This window comes from Panulirus ornatus, chromosome 26 (assembly GCF_036320965.1).
Source record: "Panulirus ornatus isolate Po-2019 chromosome 26, ASM3632096v1, whole genome shotgun sequence".
Taxonomy (NCBI): domain Eukaryota; kingdom Metazoa; phylum Arthropoda; class Malacostraca; order Decapoda; family Palinuridae; genus Panulirus; species Panulirus ornatus.
This window is the reverse complement of record NC_092249.1, coordinates 4,762,082-4,789,113: the sequence shown is the minus strand read 5'-3', so window position 1 is coordinate 4,789,113 and position 27,032 is coordinate 4,762,082. Positions and strand designations below refer to the sequence as shown.

Below are 27,032 nucleotides of genomic sequence, written 5' to 3'. Positions count from 1 at the left end.
ATGGTTTCCAGTCTCGGCAGTGTGGTTTCAGTCACTGTGTGGCCGGTTTCAGTCCAGTATAGAGCGGTTTCTATCACTGGCAGGGATGTGTCAGTCGCTGGAAAGGCAGTCACCACCAGGGCAGTGGTTTCAGTCACTAGCAGAAGACGTATAGACGAATGATACTTAACAGAAAACGTATAGACGAATGATACTTAAGAACAGAAGACGTATAGACGAATGATACTTAAGAAGACGTATAGATGAATGAGACTTAAGAAGAGAAGACGTATAGATGAATGAGACATAAGAACAGAAGACGTAAAGATGAATGATACTTAAAGGTTTTGACGACATAAAAGCAAAATCGACCTTCTGTAACATATGGTTCCTTAAAGTCTGTCTCTTTCTTCTGTACTTCGTGTTTTCTCTTACCTCCTGTACCTACTGCACTGTACTATATCTGTTAACCAACTCTGCCTGTCCTCATCTACCTATCCTCATCTGCCTATCCTCATCTACCTATCCTCATCTGCCTATCCTCATCTGCCTATCCTCATCTACCTATCCTCATCTGCCTATCATTATCTACCTATCCTCATCTGCCTATCCTCATCTGCCTATCCTCATCTGCCTATCCTCATCTGCCTATCCCCATCTGCCTATCCTCATCTGCCTATCCTCATCTGCCTATCCTCATCTCCCTATCCTCATCTCCCTATCCCCATCTACCTATCCCCATAGCCAGTGGGGTTGGCCACCCCAGTCCTATACGTTCCTCTTTACGTGAGTCTCCCCACTGCCTACGACCCCCTCCTCTTTTTCTTCTTTATATCTCTCTCTCTCTCTCTCTCTCTCTCTCTCTCTCTCTCTCTCTCTCTCTCTCTCTCTCTCTCTCTCTCTCTCTCAGCCACTATCATCCCCACATCATCCCCCCCTCCTCCCCCACCGCTTTCCCGGAGGCGGAGTCGAAAGTGAGAGAGAGAGAGAGAGAGAGAGAGAGAGAGAGAGAGAGAGAGAGAGAGAGAGAGAGAGAGAGGGGGGGGGGAAGGGTTAGGGTTGGCCCCGTAGGCACAATGAGCCCCAAGCGGGCAAGGGAAAAGGGGGGGGCAGGGTAAGAGGGCACTGTTAAAGAGGAGCGTCGAAGGCATGGAAAAGGGGTAGAGAGAGAGAGAGAGAGAGAGAGAGAGAGAGAGAGAGAGAGAGAGAGAGAGAGAGAGAGAGAAGGGGGCCAATTCAACCTCCTGCTAACTACATCCCCCCCCTCCCCCAAAGGAAACCACTTACCTTGCACAGCCACCACCTCCCTTCTCCCCATTGAACGAGCTCGTTTCATCGTTAACATAGACACATCCAGGTGATCCACAGTCGAAACCCCCATCCCCTAACCTCCTCTCTCCCGCAGCAACCCCAGTCGAACCCACCCTTAACCCTCCCTCTCCTCCAGCAAACCCCTAACCCATGGGAAATGTACCTTTTGCACACCCTCCTGGGCCTAGATGCCCGGCGCTTATCCATCAATACACCGATGGACATCGCTGGGGGACAACAGACCTCCCTCCATATTTTCGTACGTACGCCAGCGCTGAGAATGACGCACCGTATCTCCAAATATACATACGCGCCCGTAAACGAACCGTATCCCCAAAAATACATACGCGCCATGTAATGGTAGTGATAACGCATATGACCAAAATGGTGTTGACGCCAAAGACACAATTGTTTACGCACAGATTGCGGTCCAAGACATAATCGAACGCTGATATGTGATTGCTCTTATCAACGAAGCCAGTGTTCTGTATTTCGAGAATATTTTCATCTGAGCTAGAGAGACGTGAGTTTATTATTGTTCACACCACTTTCTCTCTCTCTCTCTCTCTCTCTCTCTCTCTCTCTCTCTCTCTCTCTCTCTCTCTCTCTCTCTCTCGTCTAGCAACAGCTTCGTGGATCAGGAGGCCTCCAGTTGGTTTCAAAGGGGGGGAAGGGTCGAGGCGAGGAGGACCGAACCCTCGAAGCACGAGGGCGTCGCCTTGTCACCTGGGTAAGGGGGATACATGAGAGGACCACCGCGGTGCTGGGCATTTTGAATCGCTCGTGCCACATAACGTTGCCACAGCCTGGGGCCATGGAAAGTCATGGAGCGTCGCTCAGAAGTTCCCTCACGTCGTAAAAGCCTTTTATATTGATCGTGTGATGTGGCGTCACTTGACTTTCTCCCAGGAGGTGGTTTTTCGAGCTTAATTTTTTTGGGTTATGATTTAGGAACGAAAATGACCTTAGGGAGGAACCAGTTGATGAATTTCTTGAAGCGGTTTTGGAAAGTGAGGCTCAAGTGTCGAACTCTCATTAGTCCGTCCGTTGTAGCGTTGATACAGAAGGTCCTTTGAGATAGTGTATTTATGATGACAGATACTGCTAGATAAACCCCTAGACCAGGGTAAACTAGATTAACCAACGTAAAGTACAGACCAGGGTAAACTCGATTATCCAACGTAGAGTACAGACCAGGGTAAACTAGATTATCCAACGTAGAGTACAGACCAGGGTAAACTAGATTATCCAACGTAAAGTACAGACCAGGGTAAACTAGATTATCCAACGTAAAGTACAGACCAGGGTAAACTAGATTATCCAACGTAGAGTACAGACCAGGGTAAACTAGATTATCCAACGTAAAATACGGCCTAGGGTAAACTAGGTTAGCTACATATGCTCTTCTTGCGCTCTGTGTTGATACTCTTCTGTTCCCTCCATCCTACAACCCTCAAATAATTCTATCCATATAATTCTGTAAATTACATTGCCAAGCTCGTTCCTCACAAGGTACACGGAAGTAGATTGGAAAGTGTCTGGGTTCGAGGATGCCAACGAGGTCAGTGGGACTATATTCCCTCACTCCTGGTGTCTTACGAGAACTGATAGAAGAAGAGGAGGAGGAGGAGGGAAAAAATAATGAGGCATTATGAGAGATAAATGATAGATGGTCACAAGCGAGGCTTGAGGAGCCGGGTCTCGTGAAGCGTTAAGTGTGTGGACGGGTGTAATGGGCGAGGATGGATAGGCGAGAGGGTTGGGAGATGGGGGTTGGGTTGCCAAGATATTAGGTCATAAGGTCGAGTAGGGCGAGATTGGAAACTCATTCACCGAGGGAGTAGGTTGAGGGCGGACGTGGAGGGGACTTATATGAATACTTGGAGGGTCATTAGGTGTGTCGAGAGAGAGAGAGAGAGAGAGAGAGAGAGAGAGAGAGAGAGAGAGAGAGAGAGAGAGAGAGAGAGAGAGAGAAAGAGAGAGAGAGAGAGAATGGGTGTAGGGTTAGGGTTAGAGGGGACTAGGGTACGACTGGCTGGTTGGTTGGTTGGTTTGCGACCTCAACATGGTGATTACGAAGGTTAAGTCTTATATATATATATATATATATATATATATATATATATATATATATATATATATATATATATATATATATATATATGTATACTTTTTATTTCCTATGAGTCCACTGGGAAAACGAAACACGAAAGTTTCCAAGTGCACTTTCATGTAATGATCGCATCATCAAGGGACACAAGAAAAATATAAGTTAGTTGATATACATCAAAGAGACGAAGCTAAGACGCCATATGGTAAACATATATATATATATATATATATATATATATATATATATATATATATATATATATATATATATATATATATATATATATATATATGCATTTATATATGTATGTATATATGTATTGTCTGTTGCTTGAGAGACTAGTATGTGGCTCCTCACTGGTGACTAGGGCCTAGAGTTTATATTATAGTATAGAGGGTAATATAGAAAGCTATTATAGCATTACCTGTAAAGAGAATATAGAGATTATGTTCTAGTACAGAGGATACTGTATATAGAGAACCTTTATAAAGCAAAATCCTGTTTGTGAACTTGTATGTTCCCGAGGCGTTGCCGTGGCAGGAAAAGACGTGCGCGCACCCTTTCCCTCAGCTGCGTTTTCAGGAGCACTGAGGCAAATGGCGGACACATAAACACTGGCCACAAACGCTGCGGGGTTTTCTTGTGTTTCTCCTTCCCTGGGCAACGGGATGGCTCCACTTCCTCAAGGGGGGGAAGGTTGAGTGATGGTAACGGCCGAGGTCAAGGTCAAGCTGGATTAGGGTCGACGCGCGTCTCTCTCTCTCTCTCTCTCTCTCTCTCTCTCTCTCTCTCTCTCTCTCTCTCTCTCTCTCTCTCTCTCTCTCTCTCTCTCGTGCCAGCCAAAGGTATTGGCGGTCAGTTTTAGATGGTGTAGGGTAGGGAGGGAGTGAGGGAGCAAGGCCTGGCTCTGGTCGTGTGGTGGTTGATATGTCTTGTGTGTTATCCTGGCCCAGAGTAGAGGATTTAGGCAGTAGGTAGAACAGCGGTGCTGGAAAGTGTCCTTCGTCTTCGGGAGGGACGTGTAGGGAAGAGCTGCGGGTCTGGCCTCCGTGTACGGGACGCACGACCAGAGGTGGTCATGACGGCAGATGTCACACGGTGTGCTGTGGAGGCTGCAAAAGGGGGAACACGGGTGTTCGAGGCTGTGTGGTCTGTCTGGACATGATCAGTTACCAGGCCCCTGGGGTTTGATGGTGTCAGTGGGGGGGGGGGGGGTTGCCTGGAAGCCTGGGATTTCGTTTGGTTTATTAAGACATGTTGTGGGTGGTAGGTGGTGGGAGCGGCGGGAAGGGGTTTATCCACCCCTGTGGGACGCCGGTGCGACCGCCTAAGCACGGACATACGACCCTTGAGCACGACGGGGCGACCCTTGAGCACGACGGTACGACCCTTGAGCACGACGGTACGACCCCCTGAGCACGACTGTATCACTCTTGAGCACGGACATACGACCCTTGAACACGACGGTGCGACCCTTGAGCACAACGATGCGACCCTCGAGCACGGCTGTACGACCCTTGAGCACGACGGTACGACCCTCGAGCACGACGGTACGACCCTTGAGCACCGTCGCACGACCTTTGGGCACGACACCGCGACCCTTAAGGACGATGGTACGACTCCAGACGACACGACCCCGTAAGGGTCAGGACGAAGGCCAGGGCCATCATGCTCTGGGTCGTACCATCGTGTTCATTTGGGGGCATGAGTGAGCTATATGCTGGTGGTTCACTACCCCCCCCTTAGTTCTCATGGTCCGTCAGCCAAATACAGGACCATGCAAACCCAGACCTTAAGGCTACCTATTGACCCCCCCACCAACAGATCTCCCGTCTCTCCATCTCAAACTTTCTTGTATTACCTCCCCCTTTATTGATGGCCACCCTCCAGACCCCATTTTCTTTTTTTTTTAAGGTCCAATTAACTGTGGTCTGTGTCTCCCGCAGGTGTGACCAGAACGTTCATGGAGAGGAAGACTCTGCTGGAAGGTACTGTGTACATGTCCAATGTGTGTGTGGGTAGCATTATATGGCCAAGCTGGTTCATATAGTAGACACCAGCTAGCTTGGATGGTAAAGTAGATTTTTGATGTAGATGGTGACTCGCATGGATGGGAAAGTAGATTTTTGATGTAGGTACACAAGGGTTTTTTTTGAAAACATGCCGTATATATATATATAACATGTTTACCAAATGGCGTCCTAGCCTCGTCTCTTCGATGTATATCAACTGACTATTATATTTCTCTCTTGTGTCTCCCCTGATGATGTGATTATTACACGAAAGTGCACTTGGGAACTTTTCGTGTTTCATTTTCCCCCGTGGACTCATAGGGATATCTTGATCACGCGCAAAATTGTGGTCCTTTCCAATACATATATATATATATATATATATATATATATATATATATATATATATATGGCTTCTCAGGCAGCGAGGTCAAATACTCAAGTGACCTCTCATGTCATGGAATGACCATAAGGTTGCTTTCTTTGGTTGCATATATATGTATGTTGCAGGGGTGTTATCTGTGCGATAATTGGGGGTCGTTTTACGCAGGGATGTACTGCGGGAGTTGGAGACGGTTCGGAGGGTCGTGCTTAACGGGTCGTACCGTCGGTCGTGCTCAAGGATCGTACCGTCGTGCTCAAGGATCGTATCGTCGTGCTCAAGGATCGTATCGTCGTGCTCAAGGGTCCTACCGTCGTGCTCAAGGGCCGTACTGTCGTGCTTAAAGGCCGTACCTTCGTGCTCAAGGGTCGTATCGTCGTGCTCAAAGGTCGTACCATCGTGCTCAAGGGTCGTACCATCATGCTCAAGGGCCGTACCGTCGTGCTCAAGGCGTCGTACCACCATGGGGCCCAAACGGGTTAAATTAAATCAACGACGAACTGGAGAACACGACAGCCATCCTGACGGGACAGAGGTGTGCTTTCGGCCGCCCACCACAACACTGACGTCCTTTTAAGAACAAGACACGAAGAAAAAAGCAAACCCACGAAGGAAATTAAGGTGTCGAGATCTTGCATCCAAGGACGAGAAAGCTTGGCTGCGTCTGGCTCAGGTCTGTGCTTGTGTGTGTGTGTGTGTGTGTGTGTGTGTGTGTGTGTGTGTGTGTTGGGAAAAATGATTTTTGCCCAAGATAAGGAATGCTGTTAAGATTTTTCTTTTTTCTTTCTTTTTCTCTTTTTTTTTTTCTCTCTCTCTCTCTCTCTCTCTCTCTCTCTCTCTCTCTCTCTCTCTCTCTCTCTCTCTCTCTCTCTCTCTCTCTCTCTCCAGATGGTGTGTGTGTGTGTGGGAGAGAGAGAGAGAGAGAGCATAAATTCGCGTTTTCCATTTGCAGTTACAACAGGTTCGCACACTAGTGTGAAATGTGTAAAGATGATGAGGTGGTTCTCTCTCTCTCTCTCTCTCTCTCTCTCTCTCTCTCTCTCTCTCTCTCTCTCTCTCTCTCTCTCTCTCTCGTTTCCTTCGTTCTCTGCTCTTTTTCTTACCTGATCCTTCTCCTCCTCTGTTCTTCCCTTCCCCAGACTGTTCATCTGCTGGACTTGTTCTTCTCTGAGGCCCAGAACAGTTTCTCCCCAATACCTGGTGTATTCTGACCAGTTCTCTCCACTACCTGGTGTATTCTGACCAATTCTCCTCACTACCTGGTGTATTCTGCCCAGTTCTCCCCACTACCTGGTGTATTCTGACCAGTTGTCTCCCCACTACCTGGTGTATTCTGACCAGTTGTCTCCCCACTACCTGGTGTATTCTGCCCAGTTCTCCCCACTACCTGGTGTATTCTGCCCAGTTCTCCCCACTACCTGGTGTATTCTGACCAGTTGTCTCCCCACTACCTGGTGTGTTCTGACCAGTTCTCTCCCCACTACCTGGTGTACTCGCCATTGATTAAGACCATACGCCTCATCAGTACTCAAACATCACATTCATGTTCCTCTGACAGGCAAATTCCTTTGTAACATCTCCAGTCTTAACAAACAAAACTCTTTTTTAACATCTCCAGTCTTTTCTTAATAGCAGAATACCCTGCACCTATTTTTGAGAAGGTCGGGTTTCCCCACTTTTACCACAACTCTTAGGCTGTTTTCCCTCATATTTTCCCCACTTATTTATACCTCTATCCCTCACTGATGTATTCCACGGGGAAATGAAACACGATAAGTTCCCAGGTGCACTTTCGTGTCATAATCACATCATCAGGGGAGATACAAGAAAGAAGTTCAACAGTCAGTTGATATACAACTGACTATTGAACTTCCTCCAGAACTATTAGATCATTTATCCTCTTCTGATTTATGTATATCTTTATCCATCTGTTATGTATTTCAACTTCTTCCAAAACCTTGAGATTATTTCCCCCTTTCTCCGTTTCTCTTTCTCTTTATTCCCATTTGTCTTACGTATTTCCCATCCTTCAAAAAAACTCATATATTATTTTCCGTCTGTCTTCTCTTCCATCTTCACGTCCTGAGACTTTTGTTATATGTTTATATATATATATATATATATATATATATATATATATTTTTTTTTTTTTTTTATACTATTCGCTATTTCCCGCATTAGCGAGATAGCGTTAAGACCAGAGGACTGAGCCTTTGAGGGAACATCCTCACTTGGCCCCCTTCTCTGTTCCTTCTTTTGGAAAATGAAAAACGAGAGGGGAGGATTTCCATATATATACATATATATCCACCTATATCAAAGGTCTTGTATCATTATCCTTCCACTTCCTTCCTCTTATTGATGTCCTTATTTTTCCCCCCTTTTTTTCCACGTAGCACTTAAGTAAGGCCTTTGCCTTGATGAAAAGGGGCGGGAGGGAAAAAGGCCTTTGTCGGGAGTGACTTGCGGCCCTTGCATTTGGGAGGTGGGGGGAAAAAAGGAAATAACCATTCCATGTTTACACTGTTGGTTGAACCTCGCGTTAACTGTAATGGCCACACATAGTGCCTCAAGAGGAGGCGTCTTTACGGTCGATTTGGTAATGGTCGTCTTTACGAGTTTTGGCCCTTTTTCACACGAGCCTTTAGTGCGTTTTTATTTATTTATTTTTTTTTTCGGCGCGGTGTATCGCGTTAGCGTCTTGCAAACCTGTCGGGTATAGAGGCTGTGTTGATGGACGCTCCGTAATGTAAACTCGTCAGGATGGAGTTAGCGTGATGGAGTAGCCTGTGTGGTTATGGGGATGGAGTCGGCTTGATGGAGTAGCCTGTGTGGTTATGAGGATGGAGTCTGCTTGATGGAGTAGCCTGTGTGGTTATGAGGATGGAGTCTGCTTGATGGAGTAGCCTGTGTGGTTATGAGGATGGAGTTACCATGATGGCGTTAATGGGAGGGAAGGGTGGGATGGAAAGGTCCTCAAACGAGATACTGAATTTTATCCCAAAGCAAAACGTGTGAAATGTGTGAAGATGATGATGTGGTTCGTCCGTCTCTCTCTCTCTCTCTCTCTCTCTCTCTCTCTCTCTCTCTCTCTCTCTCTCTCTCTCTCTCTCTCTCTCTAACGTGGCTCTAATAGCCTCGTTCCACCTCTGGTTTTCCGGTCTTGGAGACCAAAGTGCGTTTGAGGGCGCGAGACCCGTAGTTGCCCACAGCCTTGGCTGCTCTGAAGGGCAGTGGGTGAATATTTTTGGTCCAGTGCTGTTTTGGGTCCTTTTGTGATACCTCATCCATAGTGGTCCTGTTGTGTGTGTGTGTGTGTGTGTGTGTGGGTGTGTGTGTGGGTGTGTGGGTGGGTGTGTGTGTGTGTGTGTGTGTGGGTGGGTGGGTGTGTGTGTGTGTGTGTGGGTGGGTGGGTGGGTGTGTGTGTGTGTGTGTGTGTGTGTGTGTTGAGGTAAAGCGTGAGGATGGGAAAAGGGAAATGATGGGGAAGGAAGTACGTTGAGAAGATGTGGGATTGGACACACGCGATGCGTGTTGGAGTGTGGGGGGGGGGGAATGGGCTAGTAGACGGTTGTGGAAGAGACGGTGGGCCTGTCCCATACGCCTTGGCAAGGGAGAGGAGAGTGATGGGATAGACGGGTGGGAAACTCGAGGCTCAGAGTCACTATAGGAAGGGATGGGAAGGTGGTCGGGGCTGATGGGGGTTTGAGAGCCAGGCGCTGGCCGGAATGAGGTGGTATTGAAGGGGGAGGAGGCCGTGTCTCACGTCTGGCTAAGTTGAGAGTGGGAGAGTCGTCGTCTCAGGCCAGGAGGGAGAGAGAGAGAGAGAGAGAGAGAGGAGAGGGGCGCGGCTGGAGGAGGCTGAAGGCCTCTCCCTCCTCAGGAGGCTTACGAGTAGAGACGGAGGTCTGAAGGACAAGAGAGGTCATGTCAGGTCATGTCAGGTCATGTCACCAGCTTAGATGGGAGGGTGGATAGGTGGGGGTGAGGCGGGTGTGGAGGGGAATGAGGGAGCTGAGGGCGGAAGAGGGTTAGGGAAGAGCGGGACACTTGATGTAGATGGTGGAGAAGAATGATGTGGGGGAGGAGGAGGAGGGGGCCCTCATTATTTTTTTCACCTCATTTTGAGGAAGAGGAGTTGTAGGTAGAGACGGTGAAGTGGTGGTTAGATGAGGGTGCATACCTCGCCGCTTTGGAGAGAGAGAGAGAGAGAGAGAGAGAGAGAGAGAGAGAGAGAGAGAGAGAGAGAGAGAGAGAGAGAGAGAGAGATTAACGGAGTCGATGCCCCTTTTGCCCAGGAACATGGCGTCATGACACCGACTTCATCATCATCATAATACCCCGACTCCCTCCTGCAGACCGGATGCTAACCTCACAATCCTCATAAAATAAAACACGATAAGTTCCCAGGTGCACTTTCGTGTCATAATCACATCATCAGGATAGACACAAGACAGAAATACAACAGTCAGTAGACATACATCTGTCTATCTATCTATCTATATATCTATCTATCTGCCTCGCCTCAGCTGTCCTGGTTTAAGTCTAGCGCCACCACCAGCAGGAGTTGGTTCATTAGGCCCACGCCTCTGCTCCGGCCACCAACTTCTGTGCACGGGGGCAACTTGTGCTGTCGTCCCTCACCTCACTTTCCCTCCCTCCCTCACTTTCCCACCCTCCCTCCCTCCACCACGACCCTGTGGTTGGTGGAACCCTTGCTTGGCGACCGCGACCACCAGTTTAACCTTGCGATGACCCTCCGCGACCTCGTATGTGGCCCCTTGCGGTCGCTGGATGGAACCCGACTTCGTAACGACCCCTGTCGCTGGCAACAGCCACATGCACCCGTCTTTGAACTCGATCTTCCTCAATTGTTGTATCTACGTCGGATCGTACGTTGTGCTGTTCTTCGACTCTTGTCAGTCTTCCACATTTCCCTCCCTTCCCGCACTACCATGTAGCCAACCCCGTCCGTCAGCCCGGAGCGGGTTTTAAACGCGCGGATGAATTGCTCTTAACTGCATCAGCAAATTAATTACCGTCCGATTAACTTGCGTGTCCTCACAGTTTAATTGTATAATGACGTCTGAGGCCCATTACTGGCTGAGCGCAAACTGCCATTAAGGTTTTAGTATTTTGGAAGCACTCCCCACCTTTTTTTTTTTTTGAAGTGAGGTCAAGTACTAAATTTAAAGTACTTTAGAAACATGATCGTACTGTGTGTGTCCCTTGTTTTAGGGACTGAGATTAGGTTTAGCCCTTAAATTTAGGGACGTATTGTATGATATTCCCCCAAATTTAAGGGTCTCGTTGTGTTGAATATGTTTCCCCAAATTTAGGGATCGCATTAGATCCCATCTTAGAATTTAGGGACGTTGCTGATTGTAATCTCCATACGTAGGGATACAGATTGAATCGTACCCTAAAAATTTTAGGGATTAAGGTAAGATGAAATTTTAAGTCTCACATTTGATCATAATTATTTTCGGACGTGGATGAAAGTCCTTGAGATTTAGGTAGTCAAATTAACGGCCTTTTCTTGTTCATGTATATATATATATATATATATATATATATATATATATATATATATATATATATATATATATATATACAACTTGAAAATAAACATAGGAAAGAGGGAAATACCCAGTGAAGACTGATGGAAGAGGTTGATATAGGGAAAAAATTTAAGACTTCAGTACCATTTTTATGATCAATGAAGCGTATATGTTGGGGGGAGTTAACTATTTACCATGTTTGTTTATTTCTGTGTAGCATTAGCGCGTTTATTTATTTATTTATTCATTTTTCGGTAAGGGGTTGTTTACCCCTTCCACTTGGTTCTAGGAGGGAGAGAAATTCTACATTAGCATCAGGTAATAACATCTTGGATTCCCTAACTGATTATAGTGTATTTCGCATTGGATATACTCGCATTATAGTATATTTCGCATGGGATATACTCGCATTATAGTATATTTCGCATGGGATATACTCGCATTATAGTGTATTTCGCATTGGATATACTCGCATTATAGTGTATTTCGCATGGGATATACTCGCATTATAGTATATTTCGCATGGGATATACTCGCATTATAGTATATTTCGCATGGGATATACTCGCATTATAGTATATTTCGCATGGGATATACTCGCATTATAGTGTATTTCGCATGGGATATACTCGCATTATAGTATATTTCGCATGGGATATGCTCGCATTTATACCACGCTGTCATTAACGAGAGATATATCGATGATCAACTTCGTCTCTCTGATTATGTTAATTATTATCTGTAATCATCGTAAAGTAATTCGTCTTTTACCATTGAATAGTCAAATTTAAACGATTGTTTACATATATATATATATTTATTGAACGCTGCCTTGCGAAAATTGCGATGTATCTTATTTTCTTTTTATTTTTTTATTGAGGATTTTACTCATACGGAGTTAATAATTTCTGGGGGAGGGGGTTTGGGAGGAGAAGGAGGAGAAGGTGAGCCATTTGGGGATGCAATCATTGGTCCCGTAACTCAATTCCTGGGTCGCTAGATTGACAGCTGAAATACCCACTGCAAGGGCGGGTTTGGGCGCCCCCCTCCCCGAGGAGACGTGGAGAACATCACAGGGGGGCGTGGGGCCGGTTTGTAACCCTGGGGGTAGATAACGTGGTTTCATACGGTTTCAGTCAGTTCTAAGTAAGATGTCAGCCACTGGTAGGCGTGGGTACCAGTTCTTACCAAGGTGGTTTCAACCACGACCAGGTTGGTTTCTAGTCGCTGGCTGGGCGGTTTCATCCACCACGGGAGCAGATTTCAAGTCCTTTGCCAGAGTGGTTTCAGTCACAGCCAGGGTGGTTTCAGTCATAGCCAGGGTGGTTTTCAGTCATAGCCAGGGTGGTTTCAGTCACAGCCAGGGTTGTTTCAGTCACAGCCAGGGTGGTTTCAGTCACAGCCAGGGTGGTTTCAGCCACAGCCAGGGTGGTTTCAGTCACAGCCAGGGTGGTTTCAGTCACAGCCGGGGTGGTTTCAGTCACAGCCGGGGTGGTTTCAGTCATAACCAGGGTGGTTTCAGTCACAGCCGGGGTGGTTTCAGTCACAGCCAGGGTGGTTTCAGTCACAGCCAGGGATGGTTTCAGTCCTTTGCCGCAGAGAAGTCGGTCTCTGCCAGATCGGGTGTCACTCATTCTTATGTTGGTCAGATATTATATTATTCTTTATTGCATGTAATCCTTCCCATGTACTTACGTTGCCTGTTTTGTACTTAACAAAATCTGTACTGTATGTACTCTCCCAAGCACATTGAACGGGTAATGTATACTTGTAACAAAGTCTGTACTCTGTGTGTACTTACCAGGCATGCGAAACAACTTATTTTACACTTGTAAAAGAATTCTGTACAGTGCGTACTTAACCAAGCATGTAAAAGAATTCTGTACAGTGCAAGAATTCTGTACAGTGCGTACTTAACCAAGCATGTAAAAGAATTCTGTACTGTGCGTACTTAACCAAGCATGTAAAACGGTTGTTGTGTCCTCGCAGCCAATGATGTGCTCCATGTACCTTCCAGGCACGTATAATGGTTATCATGTGCTTGTAACGAGTTCCCCGTGCTGTATGCACTTCGCAAGCACGTACCGTGGCCATCCAGCGCGTGCACTGGGCCCTCAGTATGCGCGCCACAGCTTTTATGTATGTGGGGTTAACTTACCCTCAGTGGGCGGGGAGTCCTGTGTATGAATGAGGGGGGAAGTGGGGTGCACTGATATCCGGCCTGGTTCATCGACAGATTTCCCCGGGGTGTGTTGGAAGTTTGGGGTAGGGAGTAGGGTGGAGGTTGTGGCTGCACGCTGGCATGTCATTTGGCAGCGGGGTTTTGGGAGTTGTTGGTACGTCCAAGTGTGGTTGGACGGACGCGCGTTGGGTTTGGTTGTGGATGAGAGACGCGTGGATCGGATGCGGATGGAATGTTTATTTTTTTGTTTTTGTTTTTTTTTCAGGGGGGAGATTGGGTGATGTTGGGGCAAACGCCCCGTAGAGAGAGTGTGTGTGAAGCGCTTCGTGCCCCCAAATCTCTCTCTCTCTCTCTCTCTCTCTCTCTCTCTCTCTCTCTCTCTCTCTCTCTCTCTCTCTCTCTCTCTCTCTCTCTCTCTCTCTCTCTCTCTCTCTCTCTCTCTCTCTCTCGCCACACCTCATGCATCCTCAGGAGGTCTCGCGTTACATCTCCCGCACCAGGAGTCTGGGCGGCTTTAGGGATGTTCCTTTGATGGCAGCAGACACACCAGCCTCGGAGCAAGACACGCCCTCCCTCCCTCCTTTGTCCCATGATATACAGACTCTGGCTGGCGTCTGTGGCACAGAATTGGGTGTCATCTGTGGCACAGACGGAGGTGTCAGTTGTGGCACTGAAGGAGCGCTGTGGTCCGTTCCAGTAGGGATATCTCAGAGGGAAGCACGGTCCGTTCCAGCGGGGATATCTCAAAGAGGCAACCGTGCTTCGTTCCAGCCGGGATATCTCAGAGATACTGTGGTTCATTCCAGCGGGATGTCTCAGACGTATCTCAGAGGCAACCTTGGTTTGTTCCAGCGGGAATCTGTTCCATTCCTCCCCCTTACCGTCAGCATGATGTAATAGAGAGAGATGCCTGTGGACTACAGCGGAACACAGAAACATTCCGCATACTTCGCCAGTCTCCTTTGCCGCCTCAACCAGATATTTTCTTTCTTTTCTGCTTTTGAGAACCGTGAGTAAACGTGACAGGGAAAGCCAAGTTCCCTCAGCTGTGGCGGAGGCGGCTTGCCCGAGGTAACCAAGTACACGATAATGAGTATTTGTCTTTTGAGTTCGTGTTGACTCTTAAGTGTTGCAGTGTTCTGTGGACCACTGCTTCCAGCCTCCACTGCTTCCAGCCTCCACTTCAACTAGGAGGAACACGAGGGAAGAGGTGAAGAAAGGAAGACAGTAGACCACAGCTTCCAGCCTCCACTTCAACCAGGAGGAACAGGAGGGAAGAGGTGAAGAAAGGAAGACAGTAGACCACAGCTTGCAGCCTCCACTTCAACCAGGAGGAACAGGAGGGAAGAGACGAGAAAGAAAGGAAGACAGTAGACCACAGCTTCCAGCCTCCACTTCAACCAGGAGGAACAGGAGGGAAGAGACGAAGGAAGGAAGAGGAAGACAGTAGACCACAGCTACCAGCCTCCACTTCAACCAGGAGGAATAGGAGGGAAGAGACGAAGAAAGGAAGAGGGAAGACAGTGGGACAGCTTCAGCCTCCGCTTCACCCAGGAGGAACAGGAGGCAGAAGAAGGAAGAGGAAGACAGTGGGACTGTGGAAGACATTCGACTCCGCCGGAAAAAATTATATTTTCGCCGCGGTAAATAGGGGTTAACCCACACGCCATCCGGAGACCGACGGGAGACCCCCCCCCCTTTGCCGCCCCCTTCCCCCCTGATGTATAAATTGACATGTCATCCTGGGGGAGACCGACTCCCGACCTCCCCCTCCGTCCCCCATGTCACTGACGTATAAATTTGGAGTGGCATGTCTGACAGCTGTGTGAGGAAGATGAAGGCCAGAAGACTGGGAGACACAAGGCCATGCTTGATTTGGACATCTTCCAGTGCTTACTTTCCAGTAGAATTTATATAGTTATGAGCGCATGTTGTGTATAAGTCAAGTGAAGGGATCCAAACGTATATATATATTAGGTAGTTTCTGGTGTTACGGTTGTTGAAATTATTTTCGACTAAGAGCAGGGGGAAAGCCGCTGGGTTTTTATGCCTACGGGTCGTACCTTCGTGCTCAAAGGTCGAAGCTCGTGTTCAAGGGTCGTACCATCGTGCTCAAAGGTCGTACCCTCGTGCTCAAGGGTCGTACCTTCGTGTTCAAAGGTCGTAGCTCGTGTTCAAGGGTCGTACCTTCGTGCTCAAAGGTCGTACCCTCGTGCTCAAGGGTCGTACCTTCGTGCTCAAAGGTCTTACTTTCGTACTCCATGGTCGTACCGTTGTACTCAAAAGCAGTACCGTCGTGCCCAAGGGTCCTATCGTCGTAGTTAAAGGTCGTGCCGTCGTACTCAAAGGTCGTACCTTCGTGCTGGAGAGAAGATGAAAAAAAAAAAAGAAAGGAAAGGTCTTAAGAATGAAGGAAATAAGGGAGGGTTCCTGAAGGATGAAGGCCAGGCTGTACTGTTCAATATGTATGAGGTTAAGGTATTGGTAGGGAGGGAGGGAGGTTGGGAGAAGGGGAGGGAGGGACTGTGTGTGTGTGTGTGTGTGTGTGCCAGGGGAGCTGTTGTTGGGTCTACCTGCCCAGAGGCCCTTCTCTCCCTCCCTCCCTTTCCCTCCCTCCCTTTCCCTCCCTCCCTCTACTGCTGCTTTATGTTCCTTATTTACATTTCCTCGGCCAGAAAACCACTATGGTGGCAAGAAAATTCGTTTCTCTTGCAGGTGTTCCGTTCCCTTGGACTCCTCCACCACCACAGGCTCGTCTGTGTTTCCACTCATCAGCTTGCTTGCTCTCTCTCTCTCTTTTCTCTCTTCTCTCTTACTCATGAGTCTTTATGCTTTATCTGTCTCTTCCCATCCCTACGTGCGTGGCGGCTCTCTGCTGTGTTATCCTTATCTTCCTGGAGTCGAGGGGTAGGTAGGTCACCTCCCAGGGTGGGGTTCGAGGCGACGTGTTGTTGACTTAGGACTGAAGGTGCGGAGAACAGTTGTGTTATGAGGGGAGGTGGCTGTCTTCCCCCTTACCCAAGCATACTTATCTAACGCTAGGTGGCTTCTGTCTTCCCCTTACCCAAGGCATACTTACCTAACGCTAGGTGGCTTCTGTCTTCCCCTTATCCAAGCATACTTACCTAACGCTAGGTGGCTTCTGTCTTCCCCTTACCCAAACATACTTACCTAACGCTAGGTGGCTTCTGTCTTCCCCTTACCCAAGCATACTTACCTAACGCTAGGTGGCTTCTGTCTTCCCCTTACCCAGGCATACTTACCTAACGCTAGGTGGCTTCTGTCTTCCCCTTACCCAAGCATACTTACCTAACGCTAGGTGGCTTCTGTCTTCCCCTTACCCAGGCATACTTATCTAACGCTGGGTGGCTTCTGTCTTCCCCTTACCCAGGCATACTTACCTAACGCTAGGTGGCTTCTGTCTTCCCCTTACCCAAGCATACTTACCTAACGCTAGGTGGCTTCTGTCTTCCCCTTACCCAAGCATACTTACCTAACGCTAGGTGGCTTCTGTCTTCCCCTTACCCAGGCATACTTACCTAACGCTAGGTGGCTTCTGTCTTCCCCTTACCCAGGCATACTTATCTAACGCTAGGTGGCTTCTGTCTTCCCCTTACCCAGGCATACTTACCTAACGCTAGGTGGCTTCTGTCTTCCCCTTACCCAAGCATACTTACCTAACGCTAGGTGGCTTCTGTCTTCCCCTTACCCAGGCATACTTATCTAACGCTAGGTGGCTTCTGTCTTCCCCTTACCCAGGCATACTTACCTAACGCTAGGTGGCTTCTGTCTTCCCCTTACCCAAGCATACTTACCTAACGCTAGGTGGCTTCTGTCTTCCCCTTACCCAAGCATACTTACCTAACGCTAGGTGGCTTCTGTCTTCCCCTTACCCAGGCATACTTACCTAACGCTAGGTGGCTTCTGTCTTCCCCTTACCCAGGCATACTTATCTAACGCTAGGTGGCTTCTGTCTTCCCCTTACCCAAGCATACTTACCTAACGCTAGGTGGCTTCTGTCTTCCCCTTACCCAAGCATACTTACCTAACGCTAGGTGGCTTCTGTCTTCCCCTTACCCAGGCATACTTATCTAACGCTAGGTGGCTTCTGTCTTCCCCTTACCCAGGCATACTTACCTAACGCTAGGTGGCTTCTGTCTTCCCCTTACCCAGGCATACTTATCTAACGCTAGGTGGCTTCTGTCTTCCCCTTACCCAGGCATACTTACCTAACGCTAGGTGGCTTCTGTCTTCCCCTTACCCAGGCATACTTATCTAACGCTAGGTGGCTTCTGTCTTCCCCTTACCCAGGCATACTTACCTAACGCTAGGTGGCTTCTGTCTTCCCCTTACCCAGGCATACTTACCTAACGCTAGGTGGCTTCTGTCTTCCCCTTACCCAAGCATACTTACCTAACGCTAGGTGGCTTCTGTCTTCCCCTTACCCAGGCATACTTACCTAACGCTAGGTGGCTTCTGTCTTCCCCTTACCCAGGCATACTTACCTAACGCTAGGTGGCTTCTGTCTTCCCCTTACCCAGGCATACTTACCTAACGCTAGGTGGCTTCTGTCTTCCCCTTACCCAGGCATACTTACCTAACGCTAGGTGGCTTCTGTCTTCCCCTTACCCAGGCATACTTACCTAACGCTAGGTGGCTTCTGTCTTCCCCTTACCCAAGCATACTTACCTAACGCTAGGTGGCTTCTGTCTTCCCCTTACCCAAGCATACTTACCTAACGCTAGGTGGCTTCTGTCTTCCCCTTACCCAGGCATACTTACCTAACGCTAGGTGGCTTCTGTCTTCCCCTTACCCAGGCATACTTATCTAACGCTAGGTGGCTTCTGTCTTCCCCTTACCCAGGCATACTTACCTAACGCTAGGTGGCTTCTGTCTTCCCCTTACCCAGGCATACTTACCTAACGCTAGGTGGCTTCTGTCTTCCCCTTACCCAGGCATACTTATCTAACGCTAGGTGGCTTCTGTCTTCCCCTTACCCAGGCATACTTACCTAACGCTAGGTGGCTTCTGTCTTCCCCTTACCCAGGCATACTTACCTAACGCTAGGTGGCTTCTGTCTTCCCCTTACCCAAGCATACTTACCTAACGCTAGGTGGCTTCTGTCTTCCCCTTACCCAGGCATACTTACCTAACGCTAGGTGGCTTCTGTCTTCCCCTTACCCAGGCATACTTACCTAACGCTAGGTGGCTTCTGTCTTCCCCTTACCCAGGCATACTTATCTAACGCTAGGTGGCTTCTGTCTTCCCCTTACCCAGGCATACTTACCTAACGCTAGGTGGCTTCTGTCTTCCCCTTACCCAGGCATACTTATCTAACGCTAGGTGGCTTCTGTCTTCCCCTTACCCAGGCATACTTACCTAACGCTAGGTGGCTTCTGCCTTCCTCAGTTGCTGAGGCCAGAGACCCCCTCGGGTCTTCCACAGTCGCTGTGGCTTAAGACCCTCTGTCTTTCACAGTTACCTGAGGCCTAAGACCATCGGCCTTCCACAGTCGCTGAGGCCAAAGACCATCGGCCTTCCTCAGTGGCTGAGGCCAAAGACCATCAGCCATCCACAGTTACTGTGGCCTAAGTGGACTTTCCCGAAGTGGAAGTCTTCCACCTACCATGCTTTCGAAAGCGCGTGGATAAAGATACTTCTGTGATCCACACCTGGGGGTGGGAGCATCACCCCCCCTGTCAATTTTTATGGAATAAACATTCAGGAAATGTACAAATCTTAAGCAAAATATACATCGCAGAATGTGTATAAGATGTACACACACACACACACAGACATGGGGGAGCATCACACCCCTGTCAATTTTTATTTAATAAACATTCAGGAAATATACACATCATAGTAGAATATACATCACAGAATGTGTATAAGATGTACAAACACGGACACACTTGGGGGCGCATCACACCCCTTGTCAACTCTTATATAATAAGCATTCAGGAAATATACACAGCAGAATGTGTATAAGATGTACACACACACACACACACACACACGAGGATCTTGGCTTCAGAACGCGTTGAGCAGCATTTCCAGGAATATTCTGAGGTGTATAAATCCTTTACTAGACGAGTAATGTAACGTAAAATTCCTCCCCTTTGTATGATGATTCACTTGGACGAACACAAGACTCACAGAAAGTATTCCAACCAATCAGGAGCGCCCTCCGGGCCTCGGGAGCCCGTCGTGACCAATCAGCGGGTCGCGTCATTGAGTTTGTCAACAGATCCAGAATAAGCTGTCTTGATCCGGTGTATCTGGGGAGAGTGATTGTTCCAGGGGAGTGAGGGAGGGACGAGTGGGTTTCAGGGGGTGGGCGAGTGGGTTTCAGGGGGTGGGCGAGTGGGTTTCAGGGGGTGGGCGAGTGGGTTTCCTCCTCGCACCCCATCCAGAGGAAGTGAGGTGGGGTCCTCTCCCCTCACACCCCAGCCAAGGAGGTTTTCCAAAGCCACCACCATCCACGCGCGCGAGGGGCGCTCTCTCTGTAGGAATTAAAGGAAAGGCATCTGGACGTGTTTGATACTGATAGAGGCTTTGTGGCGGGAGATCGCGATGCGTCGCAGTCTTGTTGGTTCGCGGGTCTGGTGGTGATTGAACTCTAAGGGCGCTGTCGCCTACGCATGACCTGCGCGAGAATAGGAAGACCTGTGGAGCCCACTAAGCGTTGTTCGTCTTTAATACGAAAAAAATATAAATGGTAGAAATTCGTCGAGCGTTTCGCTATATAGAGCAAATGCGAGTGGACAGAGTTGATGGGTAATGGGAGATTGCAAGTGTCCCCGACATTTTGTGGGGTCAGGAGCGTCTAATGTGAGGCCAGTTTTGAGTCGAGGTGAAAACCCAGGTCATCAGCAGTCAAGGGTCGTAACGTCGTGCTCAGGGGTCGTACCTACGTGTGCTCTAGGGTCGTATCGTCGTGCTCAGGGGGTCGTACCCACGTGTGCTCTAGGGTCGTAACGTCTTGCTCAGGGGTCGTACCCACGTGTGCTCTAGGGTCGTATCGTCGTGCTCAGGGGTCGTACCCACGTGTGCTCTAGGGTCGTGCGACGTGTGCTCTAGAGTCGGACGACGTGTGTTTCTACAGTCGTACCCACGTGTGCTCTAAGGTCGTATCGTCGTGCTCAGGGGTCGTACCCACGTGTGCTCTAGGGTCGTACGACGTGTGCTCTAGAGTCGGACGACGTGTGTTTCTACAGTCGTACCCACGTGTGCTCTAAGGTCGTATGACGTGTGCTCTAGAGTCGGACGACGTGTGTTTTTACAGTCGTACCCACATGTGCTCTAAGGTCGTATGACGTGTGCTCTAGAGTCGGACGACGTGTGTTTTTACAGTCGTACCCACGTGTGCTGTGGGGGTCCTACCCAGACGTGTGCTTCATTGTCGTACCATCGTATTCGACGGGTCGAGGTGCGGGTTACTTCCGCTCCAGCGCGTCTTCTGTTCCGGATGTGTCGTCACGATTCAGATGACGTAACAAGGTTCTGGATTTGTGTGGAAACCCTTCATTGGTTTCGGTCATCTTCCTTCATTAAGAAAGTAGATGCCACAAAGTAGATGCCACAAAGTAGATGCCACAAAGTAGATGCCACAAAGTAGATGCCACAGAGAGCTACAAGGGGCCTCCTTCCCAAAAACTATTGTATACCTCAAAGTTTGTGGAGCCTCTTACGTAATGGTGTCTTGGCGAGGTGGATGGGGGAGGAAATGGGGGTGTGTTATCTTCTTGACCTTACAAGCGTGGGAGGTTGTTAGATGGGGGGGTGATGATGGGGTAGTAATGGCGAACGCAGACTTCCAACGAACGTAGGATGTTCTGTCGTTTTTAAATAAACCTGACGCCCCTTGTGTCGTCGCAACGCTATGCCACAAATTGCATCGAGAGAGAGAGAGAGAGAGAGAGAGAGAGAGAGGGCTGTGGTGTCGGGGTTGCGTCTTAAGAACACTTCGAGAACGGAGTGCAGCGTGGTTAGAAGAAAACGGGACTTGTTCATCTTGGTCATGCTAAGGATGTAAGGCATTGTGATAAGAAAACGGGTCGTGGGTATGGCTGAAATATTTCTATATCTGATATTGAAAGGTCATTTTACTTTCCTTCGAGAGACATTCGTCGATTCTGTATCATGTTCATATATCGTTATATAACCATAAACATTTGTACTTAAAGTGAAATACCACTTGTGTCAAATAACAGAAAACGGGGTAGGGTATGACTGAAGTATATCCATCTTTTAATATTTATTTTTTTTAAAAGACCTGAAGGAGGTGTTTCAAAATACATGTCATTTCTATAACATATTTCAGTATATCATTATATACATCCCGTCAGTAATACATAAACGAAACACTGCTCAATATATCCATCAATATACCTGTAACGCCGAGTTAAAGTAGTGTATTTTGCTTTCTTTATTGCCATATCAACACGTATTTCTATGGACAGTGATAGCTTAAATATAGATTAGAATAGAAAGTATATATTCATGTCTCTCCATTCGTGTGTGAAGCGATTCCAGGTAAGACTTGAGAGACAGGGAAGGGTAGATGGCAGGCCAGACACATGTGGTGAAAGTAAAATCGTCTGTGATGTTACACACGAAATGATTAATTCAGACTTTGATTTGCAAACCTACCCCCTCCACAGCCACACTTGCTGTCTCTGCCTCACAAATTAGCGTTCCATAGGACGAGGATGTATGGTTTCCCATGCCACACGGAAAAACAAAAAAGGGTCCCCCTCACATCTATAGCCAGGTTGCAGACTGTAGCCTCAACCACACATCTGTATTTAAAGCCATCGGGCCATTTGACTCACAGATGATCATTGTGTGACACACGCAGACCACAGCCGTACCGTGTCAGCCACTTAGCAACAATAAAGTACAACCACACATCTACGTAGCCAGCACCTACGTGGGGTCAAACAAATGTCCACGCCACCTGCAACCACACCATCTACAACCACACCATCTACAACCACACCATCTACAACCACACCATCTACAACCACACCATCTACAACCACATCATCTACAACCACACCATCTACAACTACACCATCTACAACCACACCATCTACAACCACACCATCTACAACCACATCTTCTACAACCACATCATTTGACTCACAGGCGACCATTTCCGAACCTCAGAGGCCACAACCACGCCTCATCATTCACATAACAACACGTAACTACAACCACGCATCGACGCAGTCACAACCCACCCACCACAACTAACCACGCCACCCTACAACCCCACACACACACACACACACACACACTTCGTCCACCTCGTCTTTCCAGCGACACCCGTGAACGGCCGACCCACACAGCAGCTCTGGCGCCTCAAACAGACAACACGCATCTCCTCCCTCGCCCCTCAGCGAGTGGAGAGGGAGACACGTGTTCCGGCTCCTCCTGCACCAAGGGGGACCTGGAGTGCTCAGCAAACCCCGGCCAATACCTGGGCGAAGAGATGGTAAACACGGCGGGGGCGTTGCAACTGATTGACGCCAGGTGAGGTGAGGTGTCGGTGAGGACGCGACAGGAGTGTGATCTCACCTCCTCGTGTGTTCTCTCACACTCCCTCCCTTCTCCTCGCCTGTGTGTGGCACCTGGTCGTCTCGTCCCATCATCTGGTATATGTCCTTCTCCTCCTCCTCCTCCTTCTCCTCCTTCTCCTCCTCCTTCTCCTCCTTCTATCCATCCTCTAGCACTTCCCTTATCCTCCTCATCCTCTAGCACCTTCCCTCCTCCTCCTCCCCTTCGTCCAGCACCTTCCCTCCTCCTCCATCTCCTCCTCCCCATCATCCAGCACCTTCCCTCCTCCTCCTCCTCCCCATCCTCTAGCACCTTCCCTCCTCCTCCTCCTCCTCATCGTCCAGCACCTTCCCTCCTCCTCCTCCCCATCCTCTAGCACCTTCCCTCCTCCTCCTCCTCCTCCCCATCATCCAGCACCTTCCCTCCTCCTCCTCCCCATCCTTTAGCACCGTCCCTCCTCCTCCTCCCCATCGTCTATCACCACTCCTTCCTATTCCCATATCATTCTGCCATCCCCCTCTTCAGCCACCCCTCCCTCGTCCCCTCTCTGCCGCCTTCTTCCTCCTCCTTCTTGCCCCTCACGTCTTTGGAAATAAAAAAGGTATCAATTGTTCTTTTTTTTCCTTAAGTGATATATTTCTTCCCCTCTTGCGTCTGTATTTCTTCCGTGTTGGTGTGTAGGAATCGGCCGCTCTCGCGTGGGAGAGAAAAAATAGCTTAACGCGTTGTAGTGGCATCCAACTACAGAATGAATGGGTGGACGTACGTCTTTACAAATTAACTTTCAGCTTTTAGTTTTCACATTATTCAGAGGTGCTCTCGGGTATATATATATATATATATATATATATATATATATATATATATATATATAGTCCCACGAGTCCACGGGGAAAATGAAACACGATAAGTTTCCAAGTGCACTTTCGTGTAATAATCACATCATCAGGGGAGACACAAAGAGAGAAATATAAGTCAGTTATATATATATATATATATATATATATATATATATATATATATATATATATATATATATATATATATATATATATATATTCCTGAGTCCGCGGGGAAATGAAACACGATAAGTTCCCAAGTGGTGCACTTTCGTGTATTGATCACATCATCAGGGGAGACACAAGAAGGAAATGTGAGTTAGTTGATATACAACGAAGAGACGTATCTAGGACGCCATTTGGAGGCTGTGTATTGTTCATCCTTGTTGTGGATACAGACACCGTGTGAGACGGGCTGGTTGGCTGGGTCGAACCTGGTTATGAATGTTGTGACGGGCTTATAGTGTGACTTCGGTCGTCTGCTTTATATTTCCGGGTTGTGAGGCTGGAATCGAGTTCGTCTGCGACGGCGCTGGTCCGTGAACGTCGTGTATTTTACCATATTTATTGCCCTTGAGTCTTCCACCCCCACCCACCCCATCCCTATCTTTCATTTTTTTCTTGGGTGGTTGACTGTCTTTACTTGGGAGAGGCACTGGGGGGAGACTGGGTTCATGTGTACAAGGGACTGGGTAAAGACTGGGTGGGATATCGTGTCTCGCGCTGCCCCAGTCATTTTAGGTGGCGTTGGCTGAAACGTGACTGAAGTAGCTAAATCATGACACCACAATGATAAAAGTAATAATAATAATGATGATATAGTAATGATGATGATAATGATAGTGATGATGATGATGATAATAGTGATGATATATATATATATATATATATATATATATATATATATATATATATATATATATATATATATATATATATATATATACTGTTTTAAGGGAGATACATGTTAGGGAGGGAGTGTATGATGTAAGGGGTATGTTCCGTAGGGGGATGGACTGGGTGCTCAGGGATTTTAAGGGGGATGGAGTATACGATGGAGGCAGGAAGGAAGGCGGAGTGTATGATGCCGTTCATTCACTCTTATGTAGATGGATTGAATGTGGAGGGAGTTCACTTCCAAACGGGATGGAGCGAACGCCCATCGCATTTTTTTTTATTTCTATTTTTTAAGGATTTTTGCCAATATGATTATCGCGAACGCCAAAGCTCGTTCCCCCTTTTAATAAGGTTTGTCTGATAAAGATTCGCGAAGAGGAAATGAGAGAGAGAGAGAGAGAGAGAGAGAGAGAGAGAGAGAGAGAGAGAGAGAGAGATTCTGTCCTGCCCAAGACCTGTACTTGATGCACGTCATGGGTGTGTGTGTGTGTGTGTGTGTGTTGGCCAGCCGTGTCGTGTACTTTATAAAGTCCTGCCATTATTACTGGGCTACGGTGTTTCTATCGCTGCTTGGTGACGCTGGCCTTAACCCTAAACCCTTGCCTTAACGAGACGGATCAGCCCCTTAACGAGACGGATCAGCCCCTTAACAAGACGGATCAGCCCCTTAACGAGACGGATCAGCCCCTTAACGAGACGGATCAGCCCCTTAACGAGACGGATCAGCCCCTTGACGAGACGGATCAGCCCCTTAACGAGACGGATCAGCCCCTTAACGAGACGGATCAGCCCCTTAACGAGGCGGATCAGCCCCTTAACTGTCCCCTAGTAATGGATATATATGGGCGAAGGATTCTGGAGATGCTAATAGGATCTGAGCATTTAACGGGGTGGCAAGCGAGCGACGCCATGCCCCCACAAAGCCATAAGAGTTTAAAGCTATATTAACCCCAAAATCATTTTAATATACCTGTTAATCTCTCGATCTGAAGATTGGAAAATTACATGAGTTATTTATATCTTTTCTTTCTTTCAAACTATTCGCCACCTCCCGCACTAGCGAGGTAGCGTTAAGAACAGAGGACTGGGCCTTTGAGGGAATACCCTCACCTGGCCCAATTCTCTATTCCTTCTTTTGGAAAATTAAAAAACGAGAGGGGAGGATTTCCAGCCCCCCCGCTCCCTCCCCTTTTAGTCGCCTTCTACGACACGCAGGGAATACGTGGGAAGTATTCTTAATCCCCTATCCCCCGGGATAATGAGTTATATATATATATATATATATATATATATATATATATATATATATATATGTACGGGATAGGGGAGAAAGAATACTTCCCACGTATTCCCTGCGTGTCGTAGAAGGCGACTAAAAGGGGAGGGAGCGGGAGGCTGGAAATCCACCCCTCTCGTTTTTAGATTTTCCAAAAGAGGAACAGAGGAGGGGGCCAAGTGAGGATATTCCCTCAAAGGCTCAGTCCTCTGTTCTTAATGCTACCTCGCTAACGCGGAAAATGGCGAATAGTATATATATATAATATGTATATTTGTGTGTGTGTGTGTTTGTTTGTTTGTTTGCATTTGTTCTGTAACTGACTGTATATTTCGTGTATTTGTTTCGGTGATGCTTCACGAGTCGGTAACCTAACCTTATGTACATGTTATTGTCATGATATTCGTGGATCCAGACCCCCTGATCTAAAGATCTGTGAAGGCTACGGAGGTTTTGAAACCTGCAGGGAGGGGACGTGGATGGATGGTGGGTAGGTCTGTGACGAAGCCCGGTTTCTTTAGGGATGGAACAAAATGAAAATAAAAAAAAGGAAAAGAGAAAAAAGAAAAGAACGTGCAGTCTCTTATCGGTATTATTTCAGCGCGTGTGTTTCCCTAGGCCGGGTGGTGGCTTTGGTATATTGTCTCTCTCTCTCTCTCTCTCTCTCTCTCTCTCTCTCTCTCTCTCTCTCTCTCTCTCTCTCTCTCTCTCCATCGTAGGCACTCGTAGGTAGTAACACACACACACACACACACACACATCAGATACAGACACACTCTCTCTCTCTCTCTCTCTCTCTCTCTCTCTCTCTCTCTCTCTCTCTCTCTCTCTCTCTCTCTCTCTCTCCCATTCGTGTGTGAGCTCCTCCTCCTCCTCCTCCTCCTCCTCCTCCTCCTCCTCCTCCTCTCCCTCACCCCTT

General features: G+C 47.9%; 1 protein-coding gene across 4 annotated transcripts in view; it reads left to right on the top strand.

Annotated features, from left to right (window-relative positions):
- Positions 1 to 27,032, top strand: part of LOC139757414 (uncharacterized) — a 584,870-nt gene that overhangs the window by 112,155 nt on the left and 445,683 nt on the right. For 3 of the 4 annotated variants that reach the window (XM_071677894.1, XM_071677895.1, XM_071677891.1), the window contains exon 2: positions 5,350 to 5,391. The exons of the other annotated variant lie outside the window; for it this stretch is intronic. In XM_071677894.1, the coding sequence (XP_071533995.1) occupies positions 5,350 to 5,391 (42 nt within the window). The remainder of the gene's footprint in view (positions 1 to 5,349; positions 5,392 to 27,032) is intronic. 4 annotated transcript variants of the gene reach the window in all.